The sequence below is a fragment of the Drosophila santomea genome, chromosome 2R, assembly GCF_016746245.2.
Source record: "Drosophila santomea strain STO CAGO 1482 chromosome 2R, Prin_Dsan_1.1, whole genome shotgun sequence".
Taxonomy (NCBI): domain Eukaryota; kingdom Metazoa; phylum Arthropoda; class Insecta; order Diptera; family Drosophilidae; genus Drosophila; species Drosophila santomea.
The window spans coordinates 12,542,482-12,569,762 of record NC_053017.2 but is presented as its reverse complement, the minus strand read 5'-3'; the positions used below and the strand labels follow the sequence as shown (position 1 = coordinate 12,569,762).

The 27,281-nt window shown below is 47.1% G+C and overlaps 8 protein-coding genes across 13 annotated transcripts; 3 read left to right on the top strand and 5 right to left on the bottom strand.

Moving 5' to 3' along the window:
- Positions 1 to 104: 104 nt before the first annotated feature.
- LOC120445648 (sialin) lies at positions 105 to 6,985 on the bottom strand. Of its 3 annotated transcripts, none has more exons than XM_039626191.2 (7): positions 6,752 to 6,985; positions 2,225 to 2,289; positions 1,763 to 1,917; positions 1,104 to 1,646; positions 756 to 1,035; positions 451 to 692; positions 105 to 380 (listed from the first exon to the last, which is right to left on the bottom strand). In XM_039626191.2, the coding sequence occupies exons 2-7, from the start codon at positions 2,241 to 2,243 to the stop codon at positions 222 to 224; spliced, it is 1,398 nt and encodes a 465-aa protein (XP_039482125.1). In that variant the 5' UTR covers positions 2,244 to 2,289; positions 6,752 to 6,985; the 3' UTR covers positions 105 to 221. The 3 variants fall into 3 exon arrangements, with proteins under 3 accessions (XP_039482125.1, XP_039482124.1, XP_039482126.1); XM_039626190.1 differs by lacking the exon at positions 6,752 to 6,985 and adding an exon at positions 5,989 to 6,131; XM_039626192.1 differs by lacking the exon at positions 6,752 to 6,985 and adding an exon at positions 2,839 to 2,857.
- A 155-nt stretch (positions 6,986 to 7,140) lies between these two features.
- LOC120445647 (arginyl-tRNA--protein transferase 1) lies at positions 7,141 to 9,971 on the bottom strand. 2 transcript variants are annotated; one of them, XM_039626188.2, is made up of 8 exons: positions 9,767 to 9,971; positions 9,247 to 9,681; positions 8,728 to 8,900; positions 8,378 to 8,530; positions 7,906 to 8,087; positions 7,686 to 7,849; positions 7,472 to 7,623; positions 7,141 to 7,412 (listed from the first exon to the last, which is right to left on the bottom strand). In XM_039626188.2, the coding sequence occupies exons 1-8, from the start codon at positions 9,849 to 9,851 to the stop codon at positions 7,314 to 7,316; spliced, it is 1,443 nt and encodes a 480-aa protein (XP_039482122.1). In that variant the 5' UTR covers positions 9,852 to 9,971; the 3' UTR covers positions 7,141 to 7,313. The 2 variants fall into 2 exon arrangements, with proteins under 2 accessions (XP_039482122.1, XP_039482123.1); XM_039626189.2 differs by lacking the exon at positions 8,378 to 8,530 and adding an exon at positions 8,184 to 8,333 and having other exon boundaries at positions 9,767 to 9,970.
- A 286-nt stretch (positions 9,972 to 10,257) lies between these two features.
- On the top strand, positions 10,258 to 13,869 carry LOC120447209 (hormone-sensitive lipase). 2 transcript variants are annotated; one of them, XM_039628719.2, is made up of 4 exons: positions 10,258 to 10,380; positions 10,801 to 13,174; positions 13,236 to 13,361; positions 13,428 to 13,869. In XM_039628719.2, exons 2-4 carry the CDS (start codon positions 10,808 to 10,810, stop codon positions 13,578 to 13,580), a joined length of 2,646 nt encoding a protein of 881 aa, XP_039484653.1. In that variant the 5' UTR covers positions 10,258 to 10,380; positions 10,801 to 10,807; the 3' UTR covers positions 13,581 to 13,869. The 2 variants fall into 2 exon arrangements, with proteins under 2 accessions (XP_039484653.1, XP_039484655.1); XM_039628721.2 differs by lacking the exon at positions 10,258 to 10,380 and adding an exon at positions 10,397 to 10,579.
- Positions 13,870 to 14,399: 530 nt separating this feature from the next.
- On the bottom strand, positions 14,400 to 15,506 carry LOC120447210 (proliferating cell nuclear antigen). Its single transcript, XM_039628722.2, has 2 exons — positions 15,263 to 15,506; positions 14,400 to 15,201 (listed from the first exon to the last, which is right to left on the bottom strand). The coding sequence occupies exons 1-2, from the start codon at positions 15,368 to 15,370 to the stop codon at positions 14,527 to 14,529; spliced, it is 783 nt and encodes a 260-aa protein (XP_039484656.1). The 5' UTR covers positions 15,371 to 15,506; the 3' UTR covers positions 14,400 to 14,526.
- A 93-nt stretch (positions 15,507 to 15,599) lies between these two features.
- On the bottom strand, positions 15,600 to 16,407 carry LOC120447211 (DNA replication inhibitor plutonium). Of its 2 annotated transcripts, XM_039628724.2 has the most exons (3): positions 16,294 to 16,407; positions 15,841 to 16,245; positions 15,600 to 15,780 (listed from the first exon to the last, which is right to left on the bottom strand). In XM_039628724.2, the coding sequence occupies exons 1-3, from the start codon at positions 16,307 to 16,309 to the stop codon at positions 15,677 to 15,679; spliced, it is 525 nt and encodes a 174-aa protein (XP_039484658.1). In that variant the 5' UTR covers positions 16,310 to 16,407; the 3' UTR covers positions 15,600 to 15,676. The 2 variants fall into 2 exon arrangements, with proteins under 2 accessions (XP_039484658.1, XP_039484657.1); XM_039628723.2 differs by having other exon boundaries at positions 15,841 to 16,392.
- A 307-nt stretch (positions 16,408 to 16,714) lies between these two features.
- On the top strand, positions 16,715 to 17,509 carry LOC120447212 (40S ribosomal protein S18). The gene is made up of 3 exons (XM_039628725.1): positions 16,715 to 16,749; positions 16,884 to 17,069; positions 17,129 to 17,509. Exons 1-3 carry the CDS (start codon positions 16,747 to 16,749, stop codon positions 17,396 to 17,398), a joined length of 459 nt encoding a protein of 152 aa, XP_039484659.1. The 5' UTR covers positions 16,715 to 16,746; the 3' UTR covers positions 17,399 to 17,509.
- Positions 17,510 to 17,568: 59 nt separating this feature from the next.
- On the top strand, positions 17,569 to 23,709 carry LOC120447208 (phospholipid-transporting ATPase ABCA1). Its single transcript, XM_039628718.2, has 9 exons — positions 17,569 to 17,795; positions 17,879 to 18,380; positions 18,433 to 19,575; positions 19,627 to 20,179; positions 20,239 to 21,195; positions 21,264 to 21,492; positions 21,552 to 21,737; positions 21,795 to 22,697; positions 23,268 to 23,709. The coding sequence occupies exons 1-9, from the start codon at positions 17,569 to 17,571 to the stop codon at positions 23,479 to 23,481; spliced, it is 4,914 nt and encodes a 1,637-aa protein (XP_039484652.1). The 3' UTR covers positions 23,482 to 23,709.
- A 638-nt stretch (positions 23,710 to 24,347) lies between these two features.
- On the bottom strand, positions 24,348 to 27,238 carry LOC120444718 (putative sodium-dependent multivitamin transporter). Its single transcript, XM_039624596.1, has 2 exons — positions 25,980 to 27,238; positions 24,348 to 25,922 (listed from the first exon to the last, which is right to left on the bottom strand). Exons 1-2 carry the CDS (start codon positions 26,959 to 26,961, stop codon positions 25,141 to 25,143), a joined length of 1,764 nt encoding a protein of 587 aa, XP_039480530.1. The 5' UTR covers positions 26,962 to 27,238; the 3' UTR covers positions 24,348 to 25,140.
- Between the last annotated feature and the right edge of the window lie 43 nt (positions 27,239 to 27,281).

Below are 27,281 nucleotides of genomic sequence, written 5' to 3'. Positions count from 1 at the left end.
CCCGACCAGGTTAAGGTCGTTGTGCCAATCCGAAAGAGGAACTGGTTTCGACCTCACCTGACTCGTGAGTCAGAATTCACGTGCGCCGAATAAAACCATTAGTGTTAATAATAAATACACGGCTAAGGCTTTAATAGGACTCTCCATAAAGAAGTGCACATCGTCGTTATGGCATAATACTTAAAGTACATAAATCACAGGTGAGATTGCCAGGGCACAAACTACAACTTTGTGTTGACAATATCCTCACGCGACTCGGTGGTCTGCACCTCGTTCCACTTCTGGATCTTGCCCGATCCGAAGACCCAGAAGAACAGAGCTGGCAATATGTAGGCGGCTGCTCCAATGATGAACACCCAGTGCCACTGATCGATTGTGTTCTATGGAGAATGGAAAGTGCACGAATGATATGGATATTTGGAAGCATATTCCTAAAGCATCCACACATACCTCGTTCTTTGTAAAGGCGGCCACAATCAGGGGCGAGAAGATTCCGGGCGTGGTGCCCACACAGTTGATGATGCCGTACAGCGTGCCCGCATAGTTGGGCGCCAGATCCTGTGAGTTGGCCAAATTGGAGGCGGTGGCCGCTCCATTGAAGCCCAACGAAATGGTCATGATGGCAACGCACACATAGGGATCGCGACCAAAGTAGGCCAGTATAATCAGCATAACGCCGGGCAAGATGTGAGCTATTTAACATTAAATGGATAGCTATAGTATACTAACAAGGTGCATTATATAGCCACACTTACAGGGCAGGCAGAAGGCTTTGCGCATGCGGGTTACGGACAACCAACCACGTCGTCGTATCCAATCCGCCACAGCGCCAAAGCCGAAGGCGCAGAGCAGACGTGCCACATGTGGCAGGCTGGACAGGAAGCCGGCGGACGAGAGATTGAAGCCCAGGACCTCGCTCAAGAACTTGGGCGTGGCGGTGATCAGGAAGAACAGACCCCACATGCTGCCGTAGTGGAGCATCATGAGCGACCAGAAGGGCAGCGACAGGACGAGCTCCTTGTATGGCGGCCACTTCTACAAAGGTTGCAACAAATGTAAAGGTAAGTACTTGAATTACTGTTCCATTTTCAGAGCCACCTTACCTTCTTGTTGCTCAGAGTGTCGCCCAGGCTGGACTCGATATATTCGCGCTCCTTGAGACTGATCGTACTGTGCTGGGCCGGAGTATCCGCCACCAGGTAGAACCATATGGCGACCACAACCAGCACGAATATGCCCACAATGTAGAAGGCCCAGTCCCAGCCCAGATTCTCGATGATCACGCCGCTGATGGGCCACGTGATGACCGTGCCAAAGGTGCCGCCCATCAGTGAGGCCACAAACTTGCCCTTCTCATTCGGTGGCGACCACTTGGACACCAGGCTGTGGCAGCACGGATACACCACACCATTGAGGAAGCCGATCAGGAAGCGCACGGCGAACACCGCATATTTGTCCCACGCAGCTGCAGCCGGAGTCAAAGCCGTCAGGATGCCGGCCAGCAGGCAACTGTAGCCAGCCACATTTCTGGCGCCCAGCATCTCGGCCAGAGTGCCGGCGGGCAAAGATGTGATCATGTAGCCATAGAAGTAGGCGCCCAGCAGCAAAGCCTGATCCGATTGCGTCCAGTTATAGCGTGGTCCATACTGGAAGATTTGGAATTTTAAGATTAATAATCGAATGGATTAGATGGGATAGACAGAGGCAAGTCCAAATCCCGACTAGCTTAACTTTAGTATTGAATATAAAGTGGGTTACTCACATCGGGCAGCGCCTCCACTTCCGTTCCATTCTCGTGGGCGCTCGTGTCCTCCACCATGGCGATGATGTTGATCGAGAGATTCACCCGCATCATGTAGCTGAGCAGGCAGGCCATGAAGAGCATGATCGCCAGGTTGATCCGCTTGGGCACATAGACTGCAAACGACAGTAAATATTGATTATTGACAGATCGTTATTCAATTTTCGATATCCACACAGGCCCCTCGCAGCATCATTAGCTCAATTAGCGGATCGGAAAGATCTCCATTCCCGTTTTTGGGCCATGTCGCAGCTCTCTAATGGGCAGCGCATGGGCAAATCTCAATATTTGAGCTGGATATCAATTTTGGATTTGGATTTGAGTTTCGATGCGCGGATCGAAAATCACGTGAGGCTAAGGAGTTATTGATGGCGTGTGGCAATAATACGTATGTATGTATGTATATTATATTTGGGTACTTACAGCACGGCATGAAGGCCATTTCGGCGGCTTTTGTTATGGCTCCGTTGCCTTGCGTCGCTTGTCAGCTGAAAAAAATGAAAACAACAGGAAGCTGTTAGCCAGATTTTCGGCACTTATGCAGATCACTTTACTTATAAGTAATGGGTGCTTCCCCAGGCATTCGCCAAATTTTTTTGTGAATTTACTGAATGGGGTTTTAAATGGCAAGTCACTCGGGGCTATATTCGGAAACACCTGATCTGAGGGGGCAATCAATTTCAATAAATTTACATTTATGCTTTGGATACCCGTTATTATAAAATTTTTAAATTAATTGCCTCTATTTAAAAAGCAATTTATCTCCATAAATACTATGATTATAGCTCTTAAATTAAATGCATAGAAAGTACTAATTTATGCACAGATTAAATACGTTTTTCACTAGAGTTCTGAAATGTTGCTCTTCGGCTGACAAACTTTTCTGCCCTAAAACTGATAACTTAATTGGCTGCTTAGTTACGACTGTCATCCAAACGACAATAAAATCACAATTTAATATACTTTTAAACACCCGGTTCCGTTCATTAAATGCAAACCGCAGATAACTGCAACAATCTGTTTATAATGTTATATACCTTTAGCAATAAAGTGACATCCGTTTCGAAGGTGATAGCCGTGATTGGTTTTTGGCATGGAGATGTCACAATATGCGGCCAGCAAAAACTCAGCTAGCAAACGTGCACGTGTAACGGTCTATTTGGAATTAGCCGTGAATTTTTTGCTTTGCGGCTTTCATATCGGTGGAGAGGGCTTTTGGCATTATCTGCGTGCAGTGCACTTGTCAAAATTATAAGCACGTACCACTTGGCACTCGAAATGGGGGCACGTGAGGGCGCCGTTTAGTCAAATCGAGTTACTACGAGTATACGATCGAAATAACAAAATGCATAACTAAATCAAATGCAACTATTTGCGACGAAAGTGTCGAATGGCATTGGCAATGTCAGCGTTTTTGAGGTAGTAAGGAAGCAACATGATAATTGGCCACTGGCATGCTATGCCCATTTGCCAATCTAGCCATTCTAACGTTGCCTGGGATATGATCTTGCGATAAAATGGCAACGAAGTTGGAGCATTTAAACAGCTGAACTCGCTGCATTTCGCACAAAAGATATGTTTGCGCGACTGTCATTCAAGTTGCCGACATAAAGGTGTATAATTAAGCATTATATTGAATTCGAACACTTGTTGGCTCGCTTAATGTCGCCCTAAATACTAAATATCCGGCCCAAAATCTAAAATGCAAGTGCCCTAAGCATCGACTTCCCGTACTGAACACAGTCTAGAGATTGGCGCTTTAAATCATGAAATCCGATTAAAGGCCTCAGTGTGAAGGGTGCTCATAAATATATAACCACTTTATTCGCCATCTGTGATAAGCAATCTGAACACAGGCAATGAATTCCCTGAATGGAGCCAAGAAATGGAAGAGCAGTAAAAATAGCCCTCTTTCTATGCACACAACTCCATTTGTGGACGGGTTTATCGTGTTGCATCCTGTGACTAGACCACAAACTGGATTATGGCCAAAAGAAGCAAAAGTAGAGGCAATCTAACCCTTCGGGGCGCCTGCATACATATATGGTTTTAATTACGTGAGTTGGCTGTGAGCAACCGTAGATGGTTTTCGCGAAAACTAATTTGGCAACTGGATAACAGTGGAAAACTGAATGGAACTGAGTAATTGCTTTGCAATACGTGAATTGAAATCTTTTAATTATACCTTTGCGCAGAGATCAAAGAACGCAGCTAATGACCTTCGGCATTAATTTGGCCTTAATGCTGATCAACTGACTAACTGAACGCCTAATTGCAGGGCATCATGTTACAGCGATCTGGGCTGCCGATAAACTGCTGAAAGCCTAAGCAAATCATTAGGCCAAGAGCTTGGGGTTTTTTCACTGGGTTATATGGGTTATTTGGGGCATTAAGTTAGCGCCAGCTTCTCTTTCTAATCTGCAGCGTTACGCTCTTATCAACATCCTCGCCATTGAGTTTATAAAATCAGCTCGGCAATTTATGGGCCATAAAGTGATGTGTTTTATTAGTTGGGCAACTATGGCACATGGGTATGGGTGTGGGTGTGGTGGTGATAAGTTGGCTATCAACTTGTGAACGACCATCATTAGAGTCAGGTTAATCGTCAATTAGCCCCAATCGCAGTGGACCCAGTTAACTGCGAACTGTGTGTTTACCACGTTGAATGATTTGATTTACGAACGGCCAGGAAGGATCCCTTATCACATATCCCATATGAGTCGTATATCTTGCATGCAGGTCAGCCACGAATTCGAATATGAAGCAACTAAGTCGGGTATGAGTATTCACAACACGCGTTCCATTTACATAAGACTCGCTGGCTACAAAGTTGGCACCGTTTAGGGTTCGACTCTCTTCGCCCTTTTCTCGGGATCCTCCAGTGCCCCAACTTATCCAAATGGTATCATACGTAGCGTAGTTATTCTGTTATGGGTTTTTTTTTGGCTTAGAACTCTGCAGGTTATTTGAGCGGCAATCAAGCGCAACTGGCTAACAAATCAAGACCGGTAATGAACCCACTTCGGTTGTCAGTTATTGTAGTAGAACATTGTGTGTTTGCGCAAATTGGGTTCTCATAGCCTCACTCACTGGGGCCGAACTGAATTGCCATTTTGCACCAATTCCCATTGAAATCATATAATTTGTGTTTTTCTCTTGTTTCATTTTTGCATTTTTGCACGTTATAATTAAATTTCGGAAAATTACGTGGCGCATGAACATAGCAATGATTGTTAATGCCTCTACGAATTGAATAATGCCAAAATCAATGCGACAATTGCGAATATTGCACGCACATGCTAATACAAATCACGAGTGTGAGATATTGCTATTCACATTTTTTTCTTCCCCCTCCACAAACAAAACAAAACTATGAACTATGTAAGTCCAGCAAGCCAACGATTTGTAGAGTGTTCGTTGCATAAAAGCAAATCTACAGCTACTGTCTGAATCTTTTGCGTAGCCCCAGAAACCTGTACCACCACAACAAGCCAGAGGCTTCTAGATGCCTTAATCAACCCAGTCCAGTTTGGGTCCAAAGTCTCCTAATCCTGAGCCAACTGCAAGCACTTGTTGCCAAGGAAACCAACGTCCAACCAACGTCACCCACGGATCACTAGACATCAAATTGAAATTGTTTGAAACGCTACAAGTCGCGGTTCAATGAATCAAAGTAACGAAACCTGTTATTATTTGGGATGCAAATTTTTTTGGGTAACTGAAAATAAAACGGTCAATGCCTAATTAAGCTGGAATTCCAATTCGATTCGATTTCGATTTCTCTCTATCCAAGACATCAATCCACACGGAATGTTCCTATTTTTAAACATACGTACAAATAGGGGGCTTGTCTTGCGAGATTTCTACGCAATCGATTCGTTATGGAAAATTGGCAATAGACCGTATAGCATAAACCACACAAACCACTCGCGATCACAAAACACTCAAAAGTCATCTCTGCTTATCTGCGCTCGTACTTCTTCGTGGCACCAATTTTGCATGGAATTTTACCACAAGCAGTGACAAAAATTATGGAACTAATATTAAAAAACACATTCGCACGTTGCTGCACATTTAATTATTTATGCGAAACTGGACTTTCTCGTCGACAGGAAGGGAGGCGCGTATGAAAATGCGTTAATAGCAGCAGCTAGCCTAGCTGCAACGAGGCGCCGCACTGAACTCACTTTATGTGGCTGCCACTTGTTGCTGGTAGTTGGTTGTTGGTTGTTGGTTGTTGGTTTATCTAGGAGCTCAGCGGACGAAACGGACTGCTGAGAACGTCGCGCGGCGAATGAAGCTAAATCGGCAGTTGCCAATGGCATATATACTTGGGCGACGATTTAAGCAAAACTTCCCCACCTTTCCCACCTGCCGCAGTCGCAGTCTCGTTTTTTTCAGCGGCGACGGCAGCACCGGTTAAAACGGTTAAAATTTTTGTTTAAATTTGCTGCTGCTGCTGCTGCTGCTGCTGCCGACGGTTGAAGCTCAACGTCGATTGGCTTTTTAACGCTTTCTGATAGCGTGCCTAAAAATCGCATGCGATTTCCACAACAAAAGTGCCGTGAAATTTGTTAACAAAAAATCTCACAAAATTGTGCTAAAATGTAAGCCAATAAACACAATGGTGACTAATAATTCAAAAATATCACCACATTATATTCATATTACTAATTTTTTGTGTACATCCCATCCCAACTAGCGAATGATAGATTAGTTTATACGGCAGCTGTGTGCATCCTCGTATTAATAAATTTTGGAAAAAATATCACCATAAAACACACGTGCTGTAAAAACCCACTTGACCGTCCACTTGTTTTATAATTTTGTTTAATTAGCGCACTTGGCGAATGCCAGTGAAAAGCCACAGCAGAACAGATACTATTGACATAGCTATATTTATAATTAAGCGTTCGTCTTCAGACGCAAATAACTTCGCACACAGCTCACCTTGGATAACGAACTTTCCAGCGCAGACAGTTGGTAATCCAAACCTCTTTGAATACATCCGAGTATTTCCACGGCTGTAAGCGACTGGATTTCACGGCAACAATTGGCTTCCTGGCCAACTATCTCTCACCCTGTGTAGTGCCTTATAAAGTACTTTATCTCCGACGTTTATCCGACTTGTACCAACACGGAATGTACATGTTGCCAGCCCATAAAGCTTAATTGATGCATTTAGCTGCTTGTTTCTGATAAGAAGCGATTATGAGTGGAAACTGTCAGCTTTTCAGAATGTGTTTGAGTGACGAGCATATTTTGATTTTACATTCCAGCAGAAAGGGTTGTTGGCTGGTGTAAACACACCAGAGGGAAATGACTATAACTATATGGAATGCATGACCATTATTAAAACTTTGTATATTTTTAACATCTTTGCTGTTTATCAAGCGTAGTTTATCTAGTACATCTTTGCTAGTGCGAAAGGCATATAATTCAAAATCCAAATAATGGCAACTTTACTTGACTACTATTTTAAAAACAAATTAAAATCTGTGGTTGCTATCGTTCACAACATATTCACGTATAGCATGCGACGGGCACACGCTTTTCCCACCAGCTTGCTGTACTCAATAATTGTATCGACATCGCAGTCTGCGCCCTGAAGCTGTAAATAAAATTGAAATTAGTATTTTAAACCCCTTTTGTTATGATTAAGAAACATGCCTGCTTGTAGTGCTTGTAGTCGGTGCAGGTTTGGGCATCCAAGAGCAGCATAACTTCGTCTAAATGCTCCGCCAAGAACTCATTCACATCCTTATCGGCAGGATCTTCGTTTAAGCGTTGGTATTTATGTTCGTCTAGCTTCGCACGAATGACTGAAAACATGTGATTATCTGTAGTACCGAAAACAATCAATGAAATTGTATGGTAAACTTACCATCCGTAAGTGATAGCCATTTGTAAGTTTCCGGGCACAGCAAATAAGAGGCGGACAACTTGCCCTTGTAGCGCATTTTGGGGCAGGAGTGTATGTAGAAGCCCATATAGTAATACTTTAAGGCATGCACATTCTCGGCGAGCGATTGCACCAAGTCAATTTCCCTGTAAGAATTTAAACTATGTAGTGTTATATTTTCTTGCTTGAAATCTTGCTGTACCTGAGTGAACCATATGTGCCAAGCGATAAAAAGCTATAGTCCGGATCGTAGAAAAAGTATACCGAGCTTACGCAACCGGGCAGAATGTCAATCACGCCCACGGCAATCAGTTTGTCGTCCAGCCAGTACTGTTGATGAAACGAACCGTAGCCCATTTCAGGACCATCACTGGGCTTCTCATTCTGCAAGCAGATACGTAAAGGCGATAACAGGTAAGAAACGAAAGTTTGATGTTTGCATGCAAAAAATAAAGAAAAAAAATAAGAGTTCAGGAAAACCTTCATGGGGGTCGACTGCAGATGGTCCTTGTAGGCGGCCTGATCCTTTGGCGGATCGTTGTGTATCGATATCTGATACTTCTTGTAGAGCGCAAAACTCTGGGGCAAGGTCCGCCTGAATTCGTCGTCATGAACGTGCACCAATCGCAGCTGCGAATATATTTTCGATAAGGTGAATATTCGTTTATAATTACCTTAAGAGGTGATTTAACCAAGAACCGCTGCATACTAGCTAGGGTGAGGCGTGCGGGGTTATCATTGTGAATGGTTATTTGGTATTTGCGATACAACGCGATCACTGCATCGGCACAAGTACGCTCTGTGTCTGAGGAAGCGACCAAAACGATCTGCAAGAACACAAACAGCACAAAGACAGATGTGTCTACATGTAGCGGGAGACTCATACTCGGGGGGACGGACACAGGAAACACATAGGCACAATATACAATATAAACCCTTAAGAACATACATAGGTTCACGCTCTCTAGCTTAGCTTTGCAAACGGTCTAACTAAATATACTATCCACATTTATCCGCAACGCACCTTTAGCTGATGCTTGTTAGTCTCGCTGTCCGAGTGCAAGAAGTCGCGAAGAGTCTTTTCCTGGGAAATGGATTTCGTTGAGACTGAGGCCGCGTCTCCCAGCTTGGCTCGCCGACGATCCAATCGCATCTGCTTGGCCTTCTTGCACGGCTTGTTTGAGATCGGTGCTGCGGCTGGTGAACAAAAGAGTGAATGTAATAAATAATTACGAAAATGGCTTACACAGTCATAATTGTACAGAATAATCCTAGCAGCTGTATTGTCTATAAACTAGTCATAAGTACATGAGTTGTAGTCCATTGATACTGTTGCTCAGTATACTTATAGATAAGATAAAGATAGATGCAAGCATTCAACCATATTATATTAAATAATTCATAAAGTGAACCAATAATAATGAGCTTACATGTTTCCAGATCATTAAACCTATAGACTTAATTAACTAATTAAGATAGCTTTAACAAAAAGTTGCAGTGGGCAGTGGTATATGAAGAAGCACAATTAAAGGAGCATACGCACATTTGTTGGACCCCAGCGTGGGAGCCTCCACCGCAGGAGCAGTTGCCTGTTTGGTCGGCTTCTTCTGAGCCGTTGCAAGTGACGCAACGTGATCGACATTGATAACAGTGGGACTCTTATCGGGCAACTGGGGCTGCGGTTCGCTGGCCGTGACCTCGGGTGCTCCTATGGCGTCATCGGCATCGGCTTCCCCGTCGCCGTCGCCAGTTTCCGGCTTGGACTCCCGCTTGCCGTCGCGCAAAAATCGATTCATGCGGCGCAGAATGCGCTTGTTTGACTTGGAGAGCTTGAACTCCAGGCCGTCGCATTTGATCGTGTAGCAGGGGCAGCAGGTCTCCTGGTTGCGCAGCTTGTAGCAGTAGTTGCCGCACCGCCGCCAACCCCGATCGATGAGGTCCTGGTAGTCCTGGCAGTCCAGCCGATAGGCGTGCATACCTGTCATACATGACGAATGCGCGATTATGCGTATGCGAGTGGGTACATTGCACCTGGCTTTTGAACTGGTTTTGCATGTTCTTACCGTGCGACAGGCTGCAGTTCGCTCCCGCGCAGTAGCCGCACTTGCTCTGCTGGCTGCCATAGTACTGCACAATGCTGACGCTCATTATTATGCTCTTCCGATTCCGTTCAGAGTGCAAGCATAGTGCATTTAATTACGACTAAAATAATAAAGCTTCAAGCCGCTGTTGCGAAATTTTATAAGCACGCAGTGTGACCAGCGTTCGGCGCCAAAAAAATACATAATTGGTAATGGGCCGGATCCACTGCAAAAAGCATTAAAAGTTTAAAAACATAATCCTTTATATATTGAGTTAATACACACCATGAAATGCAAATAGGTTAATTAGAAAACTCGTATTTTAACAGTTTATCTTTTTTTTTACTAAGAGAGTGAGATTTTAGATATGGTCATATTTGGATTCGAAAAATACAAAATTTCTTGTATTCTTGAAAGGCTAAGTTTAAGCTTAACAAAATATGGGAGTACCCCCATTGTATAGCACAAGTCAACACGGCCACACTGGCCAAATCGGTTAAATCGGTGCGAAGTCTTATAATAATAGTAATGTTTGGAGCCGCACTAGGTGGACCAATTAAAAATGTATTAGGCTAAAAGTGACGAGTTAGCAATCTGTAAGTAAATTTGTCAATAAAAGACAGAGTGCAGAAACACGTCCCATTGACAAAAGGAAACGTCAGACAAATCGGTTTAGTGCGTAGTTGTTAAGTGAAAGTTTTTAATGGCTTTTCCTCAATTTACATTGTAATTACACTGCAAGAAAGTACAAATTCATGAAGTTACATCAAAATTAAAAGTGCAATTTGCATATAGGTAAATACCATACAGTATAAAGTATAAAGTTGCCTGTTTTGTGAGCACTAGTAAACTGGTTTAAGACTAAAAGCGACCTTCAAACCCTCAAAGTTAGTCACTCTAATCCGGAAAAGCACTGCATTGGACATGGTTATCACCTGTCGTTGCAGCTGTGCACTTGTGCGATTGTTTGTGCTTTGTTTGCAATAGTTGCTTAACCAAATTGGTTTCCCCTGCAGCCCCACAATGATTGACGCGGCTTCCGCGGAACGGGGAAGCCCCCAGTTTATTGCCCTCTTCAATGACAATCTGAAACTGGGCCACGAGGACGACAGCCCACAGGCAGTCAATGGAAAGGACACCCACAACCATGTACCCGCCGACCTGGAGGCGGCCTATGGCGCCTTGTTCGCCGCCTGTCAGGATCACGCCGCCTTCTTTGCCAGGGACCACACCGAATTCGGTCAGCGCCTGCATGCCGCCCACATTGCCTGGCAGGACTTCATTGTCCTAGCCAACCGACTGGTCCAGCAGATTGACGCCTTCGCCCACGAGTACGACTTCGACGCGCAGACGCCGGGCAATGGCTATCGAAGCTTCATCTCCGTGACCAACGCCTGCATTGCACATGGCATTGGCATCTGCCAGCAGCTGACGGCCACCCGTTCCACCATGTTCTTCCGCAAGAAGTTCTATATGAAGGAGGTGGAGGCCTGTTCCCAGCTGTTGTCATCGCTGTGCACATGTCTGCAGTACCTGCTTATCCTACGCCAGTGGTCGGCTAGCACGGGCGATCTATTTGCATGTGGAAACCACACTGCCGAGCAGCTCTTTGAGCTGGGCGACACCATCAACCAGTATTGCTTTTACGGACGCTGCCTGGGCTTTCAGTATGGCGACTCGATACGCGGCGTTCTTCGTTTCCTTGGCATCAGCATGGCCAGCTACTCGGAATCGTACTATTCGCAGGAGGGCGATGGCGCCATCGTGAAGACCACGCGCAGCCTGTGGACCAGCGGCAAGTATCTTATGAATCCGGAACTGCGTGCCCGTCGCATCGTCAACATCTCGCAGAATGCTAAGATAGACTTTTGCAAATCCTTCTGGTTTCTGGCCGAGTCCGAGATGATGCACAAGCTGCCCAGCATTGTGGGCAGCTCCATAAAGGTTAATCGCCTGATTGAATTGCCAGCCGAGCCGCTAAAGATGCCCCGACGAAAGAATTTCAAGGCATCGGAGAACCTCAGCAGTGACGTTAACCAAAACCAAGGCGATGGTGACTTTGTGGAGATACCCGTGCCCACGGCACACTTGGGACCCGGTCTGCCGGTCTCCGTTCGCTTGCTGAGCGCGAGGCGACGTTCGGGAATGCTGGGAGAGGGTCGCTATCGCGGCTGGCACAAGCCCATCCCGCCAAGTCCATCGATTCTGTTTCACTGCCATGGCGGTGGCTTTGTGGCCCAGTCCTCGAAGTCCCATGAACTGTATTTGCGCGACTGGGCCGTCGCACTGGACTGTCCCATTCTCTCGGTGGACTACAGCCTAGCTCCTGAGGCTCCATTTCCGCGCGCACTGCAGGAAGTTTACTACGCCTACTGCTGGCTTCTGAATAATACCGAACTGCTGGGCACAACAGCCGAGCGCATTGTGTGCGCCGGAGACTCGGCTGGGGCAAATCTGTCCATTGGAGTGGCGCTCAAGTGCATTGAGCAGGGAGTTCGAGTGCCAGATGGCCTGTTTCTTGCCTACTGCCCAACTCTGGTTAGCTTCGTGCCCAGTCCTGCCCGCCTTCTCTGCCTGATGGATCCCCTGCTGCCGTTCGGCTTCATGATGCGTTGCCTTCGTGCCTATGCCGCGCCCGCCCAGGAAACACTTCAGCAAAATGCCAAGCAGGTTGAGGATGCCGCCCAGATTCGCAATGCACCGAAGTCGAATGTGGGAAGCCTGAACTCCAGTCGCCGCACTTCGATGGCCAGAAGTCCGCTGACGCCGCTGGAAGCCAGCATTGAACCAGATGACGAAAGCAGTGACACATTTGCCAGTGCCTCAGCCTCCTACCACAGCCAGACTGTGGAGCGTACCGATCTCCCCAACACCGAAGGCGACAACAGCTCGTGCGTCTCCTTCGAGGACGACTCACAGCCCATTGTTCACTACCCCATCGAAATATCCGCCGACCCACCCAAGGATACCGCCTCTGCAGCCTATATTGACAACTTTCTGGACAAGTATCTCATTGACACGGCCACAATGGAGGTAACCGAAGAGACGGCGCCCGAAGCTGGGCAAGCGCAGGCAAATGGACATGCGAAGATCAGTTCAGATGATGATATTCTGGTGGAGACCGGTCGTGATCTCGTTGCAATGGATACGCTGCAGGGTCGCCTTCAGGAAGCCGTCAACAACATAACCAACACGCTGACCCGCTGCACGCAGTCCTATGAGATTCATGGAAGCAATGTGGTGGGTCAACAGGATGTGCGCAACATGGACGCACTGATAGCACGGAGTCCCAGCGAGGAGTTTGCATTCGATGTGCCTAAGGATCCATTTTTGTCGCCGTACTGGGCCAGCGATGAGTGGCTTTCCCAACTGCCGGAGACCAAAATACTAGTATGCTTGCGAAGTTCAATGATGGATTGTGATTAAATAATTTCATTTCACCTCCGCACAGACTCTTAACATGGATCCCTGTCTAGATGACTGCGTTATGTTTGCTAAGAAACTGAAACGGCTTGGTCGCCAAGTGAACTTGGAAATACTTGAGGGGCTGCCGCACGGATTCCTTAATTTCACCATGGTAAGAAAGCAGCTAACTTCAGATTATTAGGTTTGAGAAACCTAATAACTTTGTTTTATTGTTTAGTTATCTAACGAAGCCATGGAGGGATCTAAGAAGTGCATCAAATCTCTACAGACGTTGCTTCAAACAGATTCGAAGCTCAAAAACATTGACAAAGGCAATTCGATGGACGACGAGGAGTCCTCCAGTCCCAGTGCGAGTTTAGCCGCTTCATAGGATGAATTTCCATCGGTCTACATGCCTATTGGACTGGAGAACTAAACTCCCGACAATGAAGAATAGTAACCGATGGCGGATTGATTGTAAGTGGCAATGGGGTTTCACAATCACTGTAAAATATTGTCACCTGCATTTATCCCCATTGGAATTCTCCTCTCACATAGGCGTGTAAATCGAATTTTGTTATGCGCAGGAACAATTTCAATTGTTCATTGTTATACGCACTTTTCTTGCTTTTTATTGTATGTAATCTCAAAGGTTTTTTTATACACTTTTATATGACACAGCTTTCTATGTTTTATATACTCACAAACTAAGAATAGGATATTTAGCTCTTATAAGCAAGCATAAGCAAGCCAAGTATGCAAGTATTGGAAGCGTGTAAACACGCATTATTTATTAAATGTATTTACGAATTATGCTCTTGAATGCAGGCACACACTCGCTTCGAGCTCTTTGTTGCAGAACTCCCGACTATGTGCCTCATACGGATCGAGTACTTATATACAGTGAATAGAATAACCGCCCATTACCCTTGATTTCAAACTCCCAAATAGTCTGTCCCGATTTTTTGCAGCTGCGGAGGCTAACGAACTTCAATGTTGGAGATATGCCAAGTTTTTTTGTCTATCCCACGCCACATCTTAATGTATATCTTTGGTACACAAGGTGTTTGATATACCATTACTCTTTATACATACATACATATACATATGTTTGCAATCTCTTTCCTTAAACGATTACGATACCCAGTGTTATATATGGAATGCGAATAAATGGTTATTACCCGTAAAATGAATTGTTCAACTTAACCAGTTAACATTACACAATATAGCTTTTATTGATCAAAAAATGCGGAGTTACTTAAAAGTTAGGAATGAATTGTACGTGGGAGGATGAGTGGTGACGATGCGGGAACATAAACGTGAGAAACACAGCTGACTTATGTCTCGTTGTCCTCGATCTTGGGTGCCAGGTAGTAGCGAATGTGCCCCAGATCTTTGATCGCATACTCAACTACCAGCGGGACATCAGCGCACATCGACAGCTGCACCTGGGTGGACAATGGCGTCGCCTTTGTGAAGGCGTTCAGGTAACGACAGGCAAACGTCAGCGTCACCGGCTCCTGCATCTCGATGATCACCGCCTCCTCCTCCTTGTCGACAGAGCCGGTTTGGGCTAGCTTAATGTTGGCGGTGCCCACATCGCCGCTGGCCGAAAACTTGACGCCCTCCTTGGTGCAGCAGATCACAACGGATTCGCTGAATTGCGCCAGATCGCGGCAGATGCGTGCGAACTCCATGGCGGGCATGCGGACCACGCACGAGAAGTCTGTCTCTGGGATGCCCAGGTGCTCCTGATCGAGGTTCATCAGCTTCATCTCGTAGTCGGAGACCTTCTCCTGGTTGGCCGACTCGAACATGATGGTGACGGTGTCGGCGTTATCCTGCGCCTTCATCGTCACGTTGTCCTCGTTGTTGGCGCACTTTAGAATCTTGGCCATGCTGCCCAGATTCATGCCCATGGAGAGATTGCGGTCGCAGCGGAACTTGTCGAAGCCATCGGAACGCAGGGTCAGCGAGACGAGGGACACATGGGAGTTGTCCATGGCCTGCAGCTGTGGGTTTAACAAGAGGTGTTAGGATATCCATTGCGATCTTCTTTTGTGCAGTTTGTACCTGAATTCCGGAGTCGCTGCAATCGAAGGTTGCCTCATTGAGCAGATCCTTGATGGCATCCAAGATCTTCTTCAGGATGGTTGCTTGACCCAGGCGTGCCTCGAACATGTTGACTGTGGTTTATTTTTTAAATACTGATTATGTTCTCTAGAATTTAACAGCAATAATGTTGCCGCGGCTGTGACTTTCGGATGAATGATGAACGTGGGCTCTTTTTTTTACTTTCAGGCGGGCTAAATGAGCGGGATAGTGATGTGAAAAGCCACGGGCGATATCGATCGCAATCGATAGCAGCCAGCGATCGGCCTGCCAACTGGTTTGATTAACAGAACTCATATTTATGTTCACACTGTTCACCGAATATATTGAATAAAAAAACATAAAATTTATAAATTATTACAAAATTACGATACATTAACGCAGACGATTGTTTATGAAAGTGGGAGGGGAGCGCGCATTATGCTTATTTAAGCGGCCAGCTGCTTTAATCATGCCACGCAGCTCTGCAACTCCCAGACCTGAAAACAATTTCATTTACTCGAATTTTAGCATAAAAATAAACTTTTTTTTTTACTCACCATGCACTGTCTGAGTTTCTTGCACGCTCCTTGGGTCCAATTGAGTGAAATACGCCACCAAGGCGGAATGTTTTTGCAGTGTAGCTACACAGAGAGCCGGGATCATCGACGACAGATTGAAATCCTTATAGGATCGCCGTCGCAACAGCTCCTTAACCAGCGGCAAGTGGCCAGCATGAGTGGCCAAAGTCAGAGCATTTTGGCCAAAGTAGTTCATGGCAAAGACATTTGCGCCAAATTCCAGCAGCGTACGAGCGCACTCAAATCGCCCCAAATAGCAAGCTTTCAAGAGGGCCGTGTTTCCGTACAAGTCCACTTCCTCGAGTTTCTGTTGCCTGCCATCGCGGTCCATGGTGCACAGGATGCGCAGGGAAACGACATCGTCCTGTCCAACGCAGCTGAGCGCTTCAATACAAATCATTATATTCTGTGCGCATTGGTAATTAAATTTACCATTTATTTCAGCCATTCTGCAAAGCTTTCATATAACGGTGCTCTAGGGATGCAGTGGCACTTAAGGTAAGTTGGGATTGAAATGGAGAATGTTAAGCAGTGGAAATGTATGTTTAAATGTTTAAGATGTGTGCAACAACATTCCTAAAAGGCATATTTAAGTTTTTGCATTGAATGAAATGCGGGCGCTCTTTGAATTTTTAAATTCGAATTAGCGATGGACCGCAGTGCGCCCAACAGCACTCGACGAACTGTTAACAGCACTCGGCCGGAACGTGGCAGGCATTTTTAGTACCTTTACAGCGCCTCAGGCAGCCACATTAATTCGACCTTCTTTCTTTTTCCCGTTTCCGGTGAGTGGTGTGCTGCGCGTTTGATTTTGGCCAAAGTTTTAACAAAAATATCTCTTAATTCATTGCAGTGAGGAGTAAATACGAGAATACAAACGGCAAAATGGTGAGTTACGCGAAAATATGTAAAATTCCGACCACCAAACGACAAATAGGAGGTTAACTGCAGATACCGTTTGGTGGTGCCAAAAGTGGCGTGGCTCATATGCAGTATATTAATGTTTTGCTACTTTATTGCAGTCGCTCGTCATCCCAGAGAAGTTCCAGCACATCCTGCGTATCATGAATACGAACATCGACGGCAAGCGCAAGGTCGGCATCGCCATGACCGCCATCAAGGGAGTGGGTCGCCGCTACTCCAACATTGTGCTAAAGAAGGCCGATGTGGATCTTACCAAGCGCGCCGGTGAATGCACCGAGGAGGAGGTAAGTTGAATGGACTAATCCGCCCGAGATACACACTAACCCAAATGTCATGTTTGCAGGTCGACAAGGTGGTCACCATCATCTCCAACCCCCTGCAGTACAAGGTGCCCAACTGGTTCCTCAACAGGCAGAAGGACATCATCGATGGCAAGTACTGGCAGCTGACCTCCTCCAACTTGGACTCGAAGCTGCGTGACGATTTGGAGCGTCTGAAGAAGATCCGCTCCCACCGTGGTCTGCGTCACTACTGGGGCCTCCGTGTTCGTGGCCAGCACACCAAGACCACCGGTCGTCGTGGTCGCACCGTGGGTGTGTCCAAGAAGAAGTAAGCTGCTACGTTCCCTGCCGGATTTCCGATTCGTCTTGAATTTTTACATCAACCAACACAAAATAAAAGAAAACACGGAAGCCGGAACGTTTTAGTGCGGAGTATACGTGAAGTTTTTGTTTATATTTCTAATGTGTCTACGTGTGTTGGCGTCAACAAAATTGTACGAATATGTCCAGTGAGCATTCGCCGGTGGAGCACCAGAGCAGCATATGCCTGCTGTGGCTGCTCATCTGCAAGACGGCCCGATTCCAGTTCGCCAATACGCTCACCAGCGTCATCATCATTGTGGGGCCAATCGTTGTCTTCCTCGTCTATGCGGCGACGGCTCTGTTCCGCGAGCCGCAAGGGGAGTCGTCGGTAAAGTATCCGCCCGTCAACATCACAACCAAAGTGCCGTATGTATAAGCCTGTATAAACCCGCCGACTGCCACAATAATCCAGGCCACCCTGACACACTCACGCACACCCAATGAACCAGGTATATTTTCTACTCGCCCAAGAATCTCGTCCTAGCGGGTGTCATCGAGGATGTGGTTCACGATTTGAAGGCCATGGGCAGCGAGGCGTTCTCCAGCGCCGCGGAACTGAATAGTGCGCTGACGGAGAAGGATACATATGGCTCTGTGGGCATTGAGTTTGACGACAGCCTCAGCGACATAAAAGTACTTCCCAATAATGTCACGGTGGGTCTGCGCTTTCCGCTTCATCTGCGCAAGAATCCCAAGATGGTTTGGGACAACAGCACGGTGTTCAAGCACTCCCAAATGGACGTGGATTTCTACCAGGTCGAGGGATTTTTGGTAGTGCAGGCCAAGCTCAGCGAAGCATTGATCAGGGCCAAAAACGAAGCCGCTCTGCTACCGGAAGTAGTACTGCAGCACTATCCAGATATCGTGGAGGTGAACGGCTTGGATAACCGGGTGGCTTTGGGCGGAGTTCTCTTCCTGCCCTTCACCATATCTGCCGCATATCTTGCCCAAGTATGCATTAAGTTTATAGTCTGTGTATGTAGTAGCTTAATGGTAATTTTAGATGATTGTGATGGAGAGGCGCGATCATATTCGGGATATGCTGCACCTTATGGGTGTGAGGGCGTGGATATACTGGCTGTCGTGGTTTCTGGTGGCTTTCCTGCTCCTGTCCATTCCCACCGCATTAATTGTACTCTTGCTGCGGTGGCGCTTCTTTTCGCTGAGTGATTTGACTCTGGTGCTGTTCTTTATGCTGGTCTACAACTTTGAGGTGCTGACCTCGGCCTTCATGATTTCGTCCTTCTTCTCGGACACGGTCGGCGTGCATGTGGCCATAGTGATCGTGCACCTGGTCGGCTGCCTGCCATGGCGCCTATTGCTCATGGACTATAATCCCACTTTACCGCGCGCCATATTCGTTTGCCTATTCCTCAACAGCTCGCTGGCCATGGGACTGCAGCAGTTCGTCAAGAGCGAGAACCTTCGGCTGGGCATGCACTGGAAGTATATGTTTGAGCGCACCGATTGGAATCAGTTTGTGCAGCTGGGCCCCATCCTGATCTTCATGCTCTTTGGCTGTCTGCTGCGATTACTTGTCCTTGTTTACATGGAACAGCTGAAGAGTTATCGGAACAGAAAGTGGTACTTTCCGGTGCAGTCTTCCTTCTGGTGTCAGCGGAATGGGCGCTCCGGATCCAGTGGCAGTGATGTCGAGCGGCAGGAGACGGGAATCAGAGGACATCCCCTGATTGTGCGGGCCAAAAACATTGAGAAGGTCTTCAACGGACGGGTTGCAGTTAAAGATCTTTGTATGAGCTTTTACCATGACGAGATCACCGTGTTTCTGGGCCACAACGATTCGGGAAAGTCGACCATCTTCATGCTCCTGGCCGGTTTCTTGCAGCCCAGCGCCGGTGAAATCACCATCAATGGCTATGACCTGGCCACCGAGCAGAGAAAGGCGCGGCGATCCATGTGCTTTTGCCCGCAGCACGATGTGCTGTTCGAGAAAGTTGAGGCCCGATGGCACCTAAAGTTCTACTGCCGCCTGAAGGGACTCAACCGGAAGGAGGCATCTGCCGAGGCGGACAAGTATCTGGCGATCGGCCACCTGCAGGACTTTGCCAGCACCAAGGTGAAGAATCTGCCCAGCGGCATCAAGCGAATGCTCATGCTGTGCTGCAATCTGTGCGGAAACTCTAAGGTACTACTCCTATCTCCTTGTGACTCTCTGTGTAAACTCCCTGGCTTGCAGATACTCCTCTTGGACGAGCCCGGCACCAGCATGGACCCTACGATGCGCAGCAACATGTGGGACTTGCTGCGGCGGGAGCGCGAGGGTCGCTGCATCATCATGGCCACGCACAACATGCAAGAGGCCGAGGTGGTCGCGGATGAAATTGTGATACTGTGCGATGGCCAGGTGATTGGATACGGCACCACGGGGTTTCTCACCCAGGTCGCGGACACGGGCTCATCTTACCTACTGATCTGCACCAAGATGGACACGTGCTGGGTGGCGGAGGTGACGCACTTTCTGCAGACCCGTTTCCCGGACATCAGGCTGCAGAACGAGTTCAGCATCTACGTGACCTACGAGCTGCCCACCAAGCATGTGCATCAATATTCGGGCTTGTTTCTGGAGCTGGAGGAGGCATTGACCGAACTGAATCTGCTGGAGATCAGTGTGTGTGCCCCTACGCTCGGAAGTGTCTTTCTGCGGATGGGCGAGGAAATGAGGCAGTCCTGGAATCGAATTAGCGCCATTGACTTGCAGCCCAGTCCATCGCCCATGGCGTCCCTGCTCAGTAAGTGGAGTGTGTACGTATGTTACGAGCATCTTTATAAGCACCAAAACGATATCCAGATCTCCTGCCCACCTTCGATGTGCGCGAGGACGATGGTCGCGTGAAGTGCTGCAATCAATGGCGGGCGATCATGGAGAAGAAGGGTCTGTTTCTGAGGCGCCACTGTAAGTTCTACTGCATGATCATCGCGACGCCAATCATAATCTGCCTGCTGCTCATCTCCTTTGCCATCTTCATCTTCTTGGTCGACCATCATCTGTCCGAGCTGCTGGTCACGAACGTGAGCATCTATCCAAAGGCGGTGTTTGTGATCGAATTCCCGGCGGACGAGGACAGGTTCGCACGGCGCTACATAGAGAATGTCATCAGGCATGGGGGCTCCGTGCTGAATACGCGGGGAACTCCTCTCGACAACTATCTGCTGGAGGAGATGAAGTCGGATCTGGTAAAGGTGCAGCATTCCTTTTTGGCCGGCGTCACCTGCGGCAGCAACGCCAACTCGATCGTCGCCTGGTCAAACAATAAGCTCAAACACGGCTCTCCGCTCTCGTTGGGGATGGTGTACGCGGCCATTGGACAGGAGCTGGCCCAGATGGATATCCGGATTGTGAACAAACCGTACCAGGATACGGTTCAGCAGGCAGTGAGCGGACTGATCTGCGAAAGCTCCATTGAGTTCGCCGTGCTCGTGTTCCATTACCTTGTCCTGGCCACCGCCATCTTTGCAGTGCTGCCGATCCTCGAGCGAAAGACCTACGTGCAGCACCAGCAATTCAGCAGCGGAATGAGCAGGATCACCTACTGGCTGTCCCACCTGTTCTGGGACTATTGCCTGTTCCTCGTAATGGTCGGCCCAGTGATCGTGATCGGCGGCATTGCCTTGGGAGCGGTATTGCCCGTGGCAATGCTTTTGCTTGCCTTCGGGTTCTCCGCCATTTCATTCACCTACCTGATGTGCCTGATGTCCAATGATTTGGGCAAAATGTTCAGCATTATATTGTACATTAACATGATAGGTAATTGAGGCTTCATTGCATTCATTTTAAAACCTACAACTTAAGGAAACTTAAAACTTTACTTTCAGGTATTCTGTCCTTTTTCATCCATCCCAAGAGTCCGCAAACTCGGTACGCCGTCATTGAGTTCGTCCTTTCGGTCCATCCGCATTATGCATTATGTTGCGGAGCGGCTGAGGCGATACGTACGACTGGCTACAGCTGGAAGCAATTCTTTTACATGCTCTTCAGCGGAGCGGTGTATCTGATCCTTGTCGTCTTCGCGTGGCTTCCGCGGCTCATAAGCTACATTTTCAAGTTACGTTAAGATCAATTGTGCTTACCGTTCATGCTAACCGATTGCCAATTGTTTTTAGGTACATTAAGAACGAAAAAATATACCCAAACTACAAGGTTGAGGACAAAGAAGTTGCCCAAATCCGACGGAGATTAGCCTACCTGACCACCACGCAATACGCTTACTTTCCTCTGATCCTGAAGAACCTATCCAAGCGCTTTGGCAGCTTTGTGGCCGTACGCTCCCTAACATTGGATCTAAACCCGTGAGTGAAATATGAAATTGTATAACCTAATCATGCTTAGTAACAACACCTTTGCAGTTTCGAGTGCGTTGGTTTGCTGGGCAGGAATGGGGCTGGCAAGTCCAGCACCTTCCGAATGATCGTGGGCATGGATTCGATCACGGTGGGCAGCATTCACATCAAGGGCTACAGCCTGAAGACTCGTCCAACGAGCGCCTTGCGACACGTGGGCTTCTGTCCGCGGCAGTCGATGCTCTCGTCCTTCATGACTGGCAAGGATGCGCTGCGCTTCTGTTGTTTGATCAACGGCATTCGGAAGGAGTACGTCAAAAGCTTGGTCACCTCATTGGCCGAATGCTTTGAACTCGTGCCCCACATGAACATGCGTATCAGCACATACAGCAACGGAACGAAGCGGAAGCTAATGATTGCCATGGCCACTCTGGCGCCATCGCTCATGTGCCTGGACGAGCCCACCGCCGGCGTGGACATGCATGCCAAGTACGAGATTTGGAGGATTTTGGACGGCATCCGTCAGGGTGGTCGCAGCATTCTGCTGACCACGCACAACTTGGAGGAGTGCGAGTCCCTGTGCACCAATGCGGGCATCATGGAGAACGGCTCGCTGCTCTGCTACGGCAGCTTGTCGCGGCTGAAGCACCGCTTCAATATGGGCATTTTCGTCAAAGTGAAGATGGGCACCAAAGAGGAAATGGACGATGAAAAGGACACTTGGAAGCTCATCACCATGATGCCCCCAAAAGATAGTGAAATTGGCAGCCAGATTGGCGCTGGTCGCTTGCTGTTGACGCACTTATTAAGACACCACAAGCCTCCAGTGGAAGCAGGCAAGGAGTCAAAGCGCATCTCACCACAGCCAGGACCCACAAACTCGGAATTGAACATGCGCAAGGACTACGAGGCATTGTTGCAGAGATTGGAGGAAGTCTTCAAGAAAGACCATCCGTATAGCACCGTCAGGTAGGTTAAAACTCAATCGTATATCTATCATAGCAAAAACACATATAGGTAGTTAATGTAGAAACTACTTGTATCAGAATACTCGTTTGTATGTACATATGTGCTAACAAGTTTTTTGCTCAGATTACATTTGGCATACGTGTCGTATGAGTAATTTCAAATGAACATTTTTTTAATTAAACTAGAAGTAGAATTTACTAATTTTATCTTACTAAATTGGGTCACGTTCATTGCTAATTAACAATATTGACCACTTGCACCAGCAGATTGAAATTTTCAATTCACGGGTGCAGTCATAAAGATATCTACATGAAAGTTTATTGTTTAGATTGGAAAGAACTGCGGTTTATTTACAACAAATATATATAGTTTTAAACTATCGCGCACACTGGCACCGAAGTAAAATAATCTTGTTTATGTTGTATTTATAAAGTCGAGCTTGATTAAGTGAAAGCTATTACTATTATTATAGCTACAAAGCATGAAGGTTAATTGAGTTTATAATTGATTTAATGAGCTAAGAGTGAAGTTGAAGTAATAGATAAGTAACAAGTACTCCTATTCCCTCAGCGACAAGTACTCCTACCGAGGAATGATCACCTTCTGCATTCCGAAGGGGCAGATCAAGTGGTCCGCGATCTTCGACTACATGGAGAACCTAAAGGAGCAAATGCAGATATTGTACTACTCGGTCAGCCATACAACTTTCCAGGATGTGTTCATGGAGTTTGTCAGGAAGCAGACTCAAGAGAGCAATGAATCCCTTCATGAGTCACACTCATGAATGCCGAATGAATGGTCGAGTTGCGGAACCCCTTATCGTATTACCGAAACTATCTGTGAAAGCCTTGCCTTCGAAATGCTAACAAATCGACCAAATTATCAGTTGGCGTTGCAAAAAGAGGCTAAATAATCATTAGTCTGCATATTCGGCAAATCGATACTCTTACATGTAAACCTGTACGTACATATATATTTTATGACTTTGCTAATGAATAAGAGCACATACGAATGCCATGGGGTTCTCATTGGTAAATATAAATATGCTTTAAAATAGCTAATCGGACGCGAAGAGTAAACAAAGTTCGGTTATGCTTTAACTATTATATCCACCGCTTTGGTCTCCTCTTTCGTCAGAACATTTGCCAAAAATGTGTGTCATGCGAGTCTATTGGTACTTTGAACCCCCGATTTCAATCCCAAACCCATTTCTGGAAACTTTCCACACGCAAGAGGAGCGTGGACAAGCTCTATTGATGATGCTTCGACAAATCTATCAATTGGCGTTTATTTACAGGCGAACCCATTCACATGGCTGACCCATGACTTCTCCAATTTTAAGCAATTTGCTGCCTCCGACCCTCAATTAGACTTTGTTCCTGCGTGGCGCAATAGTCAATTGGCAAAGGTAAAGTTATGGCATTCGCTCCGAAATAGATTCCTCATTGGGTGAGCAATGTGGGGAGAGCCTCGCATAACCTTGGTAGCTGATAGCGTACGGATTTGCTTATCGGAGGAAGTATTCGGTATTCGACAAATCGTGATTTCTGAAAGCACATATGCATGCGTGAGCCACCCAAAGTAGTTATTGAAATCCAAGCTGCAGCTGGTTTACAGGTCTCATGTTTCCGCAGCGAAAAGGCAATCACATTTTGTAGAACAGATTTTTTTAATGATCAGCAGTTTGGTTTTACAATTACACATAACTTTCACTGCTTACAGTTATTGTTCAATAGTTGATTGCGACACGACACGAGTATATAAGTAGTCTATGGTATATTTGTGTACATATAGAGGTATATAAGTAAACAGAATTCACAATGTGGCGCAATGCAATGCTTCAAGAGCCATTTAGTAACTATTTATAGGCGGTGCTCACTGTAGTGTATATTAAAAGCGCCGACTTCGAGCTGCATGATTACAATGATATGGTAACTATGAAAACATCTATTAACTAGGAGGTATGAACATAAATATCCCATTTAAATTAGGCGTATAAATAAATCAATAACTTATGTGAGGCATTGTGGCTGCCAATGCTCAACATGGGAAAGTAGTTGGCCAACACGCTTTTAGGCTCCAAAGTTATTATTGTCGCTCTGTAAAAGTTTATTGAGGTAGTATCCTACTTTTTATACGTTATTGTAAAAAACATTTGACTATTCTAACGAGGCCTCTTAATAATCTGAGCTTGTGAACATTTGCAACACGGCTAATAACTACTAATTATCGTTGTTTATGTGTATATGGAAGACTCTGTTTTGGTCGTTCTGCATGCAAGTTTAGTTCACACAGGTATACAAAAAGGTCACATAGTTATGCACTTTTAGGTACGACATCCGTAACAAGACTAAGCAAATAGCTGACGCCTTCTGGAAATTCTTTTATGTATATATAAACTACTGTATAAATATAAACTACACTAAATCTAAGCCGGGCGGAACTACTGCTCAGTTAGTTTGGTGAGCGTTTCGTCCTGGGCAGTTTGGTTTTCTTCCTCTTGGCGTCGCCAGCGACGAGACAGCATGGGTGCGAATAGGTCGTAGTCCAGCTGCTTCTGAGACTTGTCCAAATAGATTTCCGCGTTCTCTGCTCTTCCAAAGTGAGCCAGCACAATGCTGCTGCCATAGCCGACGACCACGGCGATAAGAAAGCCGATCACGCTCAGCCACAAGTAGGAAATTCGATATAACCAGAAGTAGTCCGGTTCGTTGACCACTCCACTGCTCTTTGCGTTGAGCTCCATGGCGTAACCCACCATTGCAGAGGTGACATTCGCACAGCCCGCTGTGCCGAACTCCAAGGGAACTGGAATTGGTTTGGGTCCACCGAATCCCATCCAGAAGGAAACGATTAGAGAAACGAGGAATCCAAGCAGCACGCCTCTTTGGTTGCTGCGTGTGGTGCAGACTCCCAGGGTGAAAATGGCCAGCAAAGGACCGCCAACCACGCCGAAAATGGTAAGCGAGGCCTGGAGCACTCCGCCCATGGAGCCAGCCATAAATGCCAGTCCGATGCACAGCAGGCCAAAGATGCACGCCACAATCTTGGTGGGCAACGTGGACTTGGAGTCTATTAGTGTCCGTTTAAATATCGCCTTGTACAAGGGCTTCAGGTAATCCTCCAGCGTTACGGCCGAGAGCGAGGTAACTGCCGACGAAATCGTCGAAAGACTGGCGGAGAATATTCCGGACACGAAAAGCCCACACAATCCAGGATATTGACCTGCCGGAAAAGGAAATCAAATAATGAAAGCCCTTATTGGATGTGTTTCAAACTTACCCATGGTGTCCAGTGCGAAAAGGGGCATGACCTGATCTCGCCTTCCGATGCGACCCTCCAGCACTGGATCACAATCTCGATAGTAGTAGAATATGGCCAATCCACTGAAAATGGTGCTGAAACTAAGCATTCCCAGAATGGGCAAGTTCCACCAAAGCGCCGACTGAGCGCTCTTCAAATTGCGTACACTCAAAAGCCGCTGCACTTGCGTTTGATTAACGCCATACAAAGAGAGGTAAGTGACCATGCCGCCAATTATAAGTGACCACCAGGTATGCCTCACGGTGGGATCCAATGAAAACTCAAAGAAATTGACGCGTCCTCGCTCCACAGCCACCTCCCAGATGGCCGCAAATCCGCCGGCTTTAATGGCCGAAACGGCAATCACGGCGTAGATGGCGGCAAACATGAGGAAGGACTGAAACACATCCGTGATGAGCACCGCCTTCAGGCCGCCAAGTGTCGAATAGAAGGTGCAGACCAGTCCAATCACCACAATGGCCATTGACCGATGAATGCCGGTTACAGCTTCTAAAGCGAGCGCTGGCGCATAGAGGGCAATGCCCATGTAAAGCACCATTTGCACAGTGAATGCCAGCGAGGCGGACAGGCGGGTGGCCTGGCCGAAGCGTCGCTCCAGGTACTCGTACACACTGGTCGTCCGCATCCGGTAGAAAACGGGAAGGAAGAGGTAGGCGGCAATGGGCGTACTCAGCACGTAGGCAATGTTGATCACACAGAACAGGGTGCCGAATTGGTAGGACTCGTTGGAGACGCCCATCAGTGAGATGGCGGACATGAAGCTGGCCATCAGGCTGAAGGAGACCGGAAAGGTCGTCATACTCTGGTCCGCCATCAGGTACTCCTGTGTGGTCTTCTGCTTGCCGCCCGTATACCGGTAGTAGATGCCAATCAGCGCCGAAACAGCCAGAATGCTGATCAGCACAGCCGTATCCCAGGCATCGAACGTTCCCACAGTCATGTTGTGGCTTGGATTCCGCTTGGATTATCCGGCTCCTCGTCACTTATCACAGAACTGGTAGCTTCAACACGTCCGTCACTGACCCGAATTGATTTTTCCACAAACGTCACCACCAGCGGCGATTGGACGCTCCGCTTGCCCAGCAATGACCTTTGGCGCAGTCAACGCTTTCCAAAGTGCGTCCCAGCGCACGGCAAACGACGAAAACAAGACGCGTGCTCGCGAAATCGATGCGCAAAAAAACAAAACGTTCTCGCCGAAGCTTCGACCGTTAAATAACTGATCAGCTGGACGGGCAGTGTGGCCTTGCAGGGTTTGCG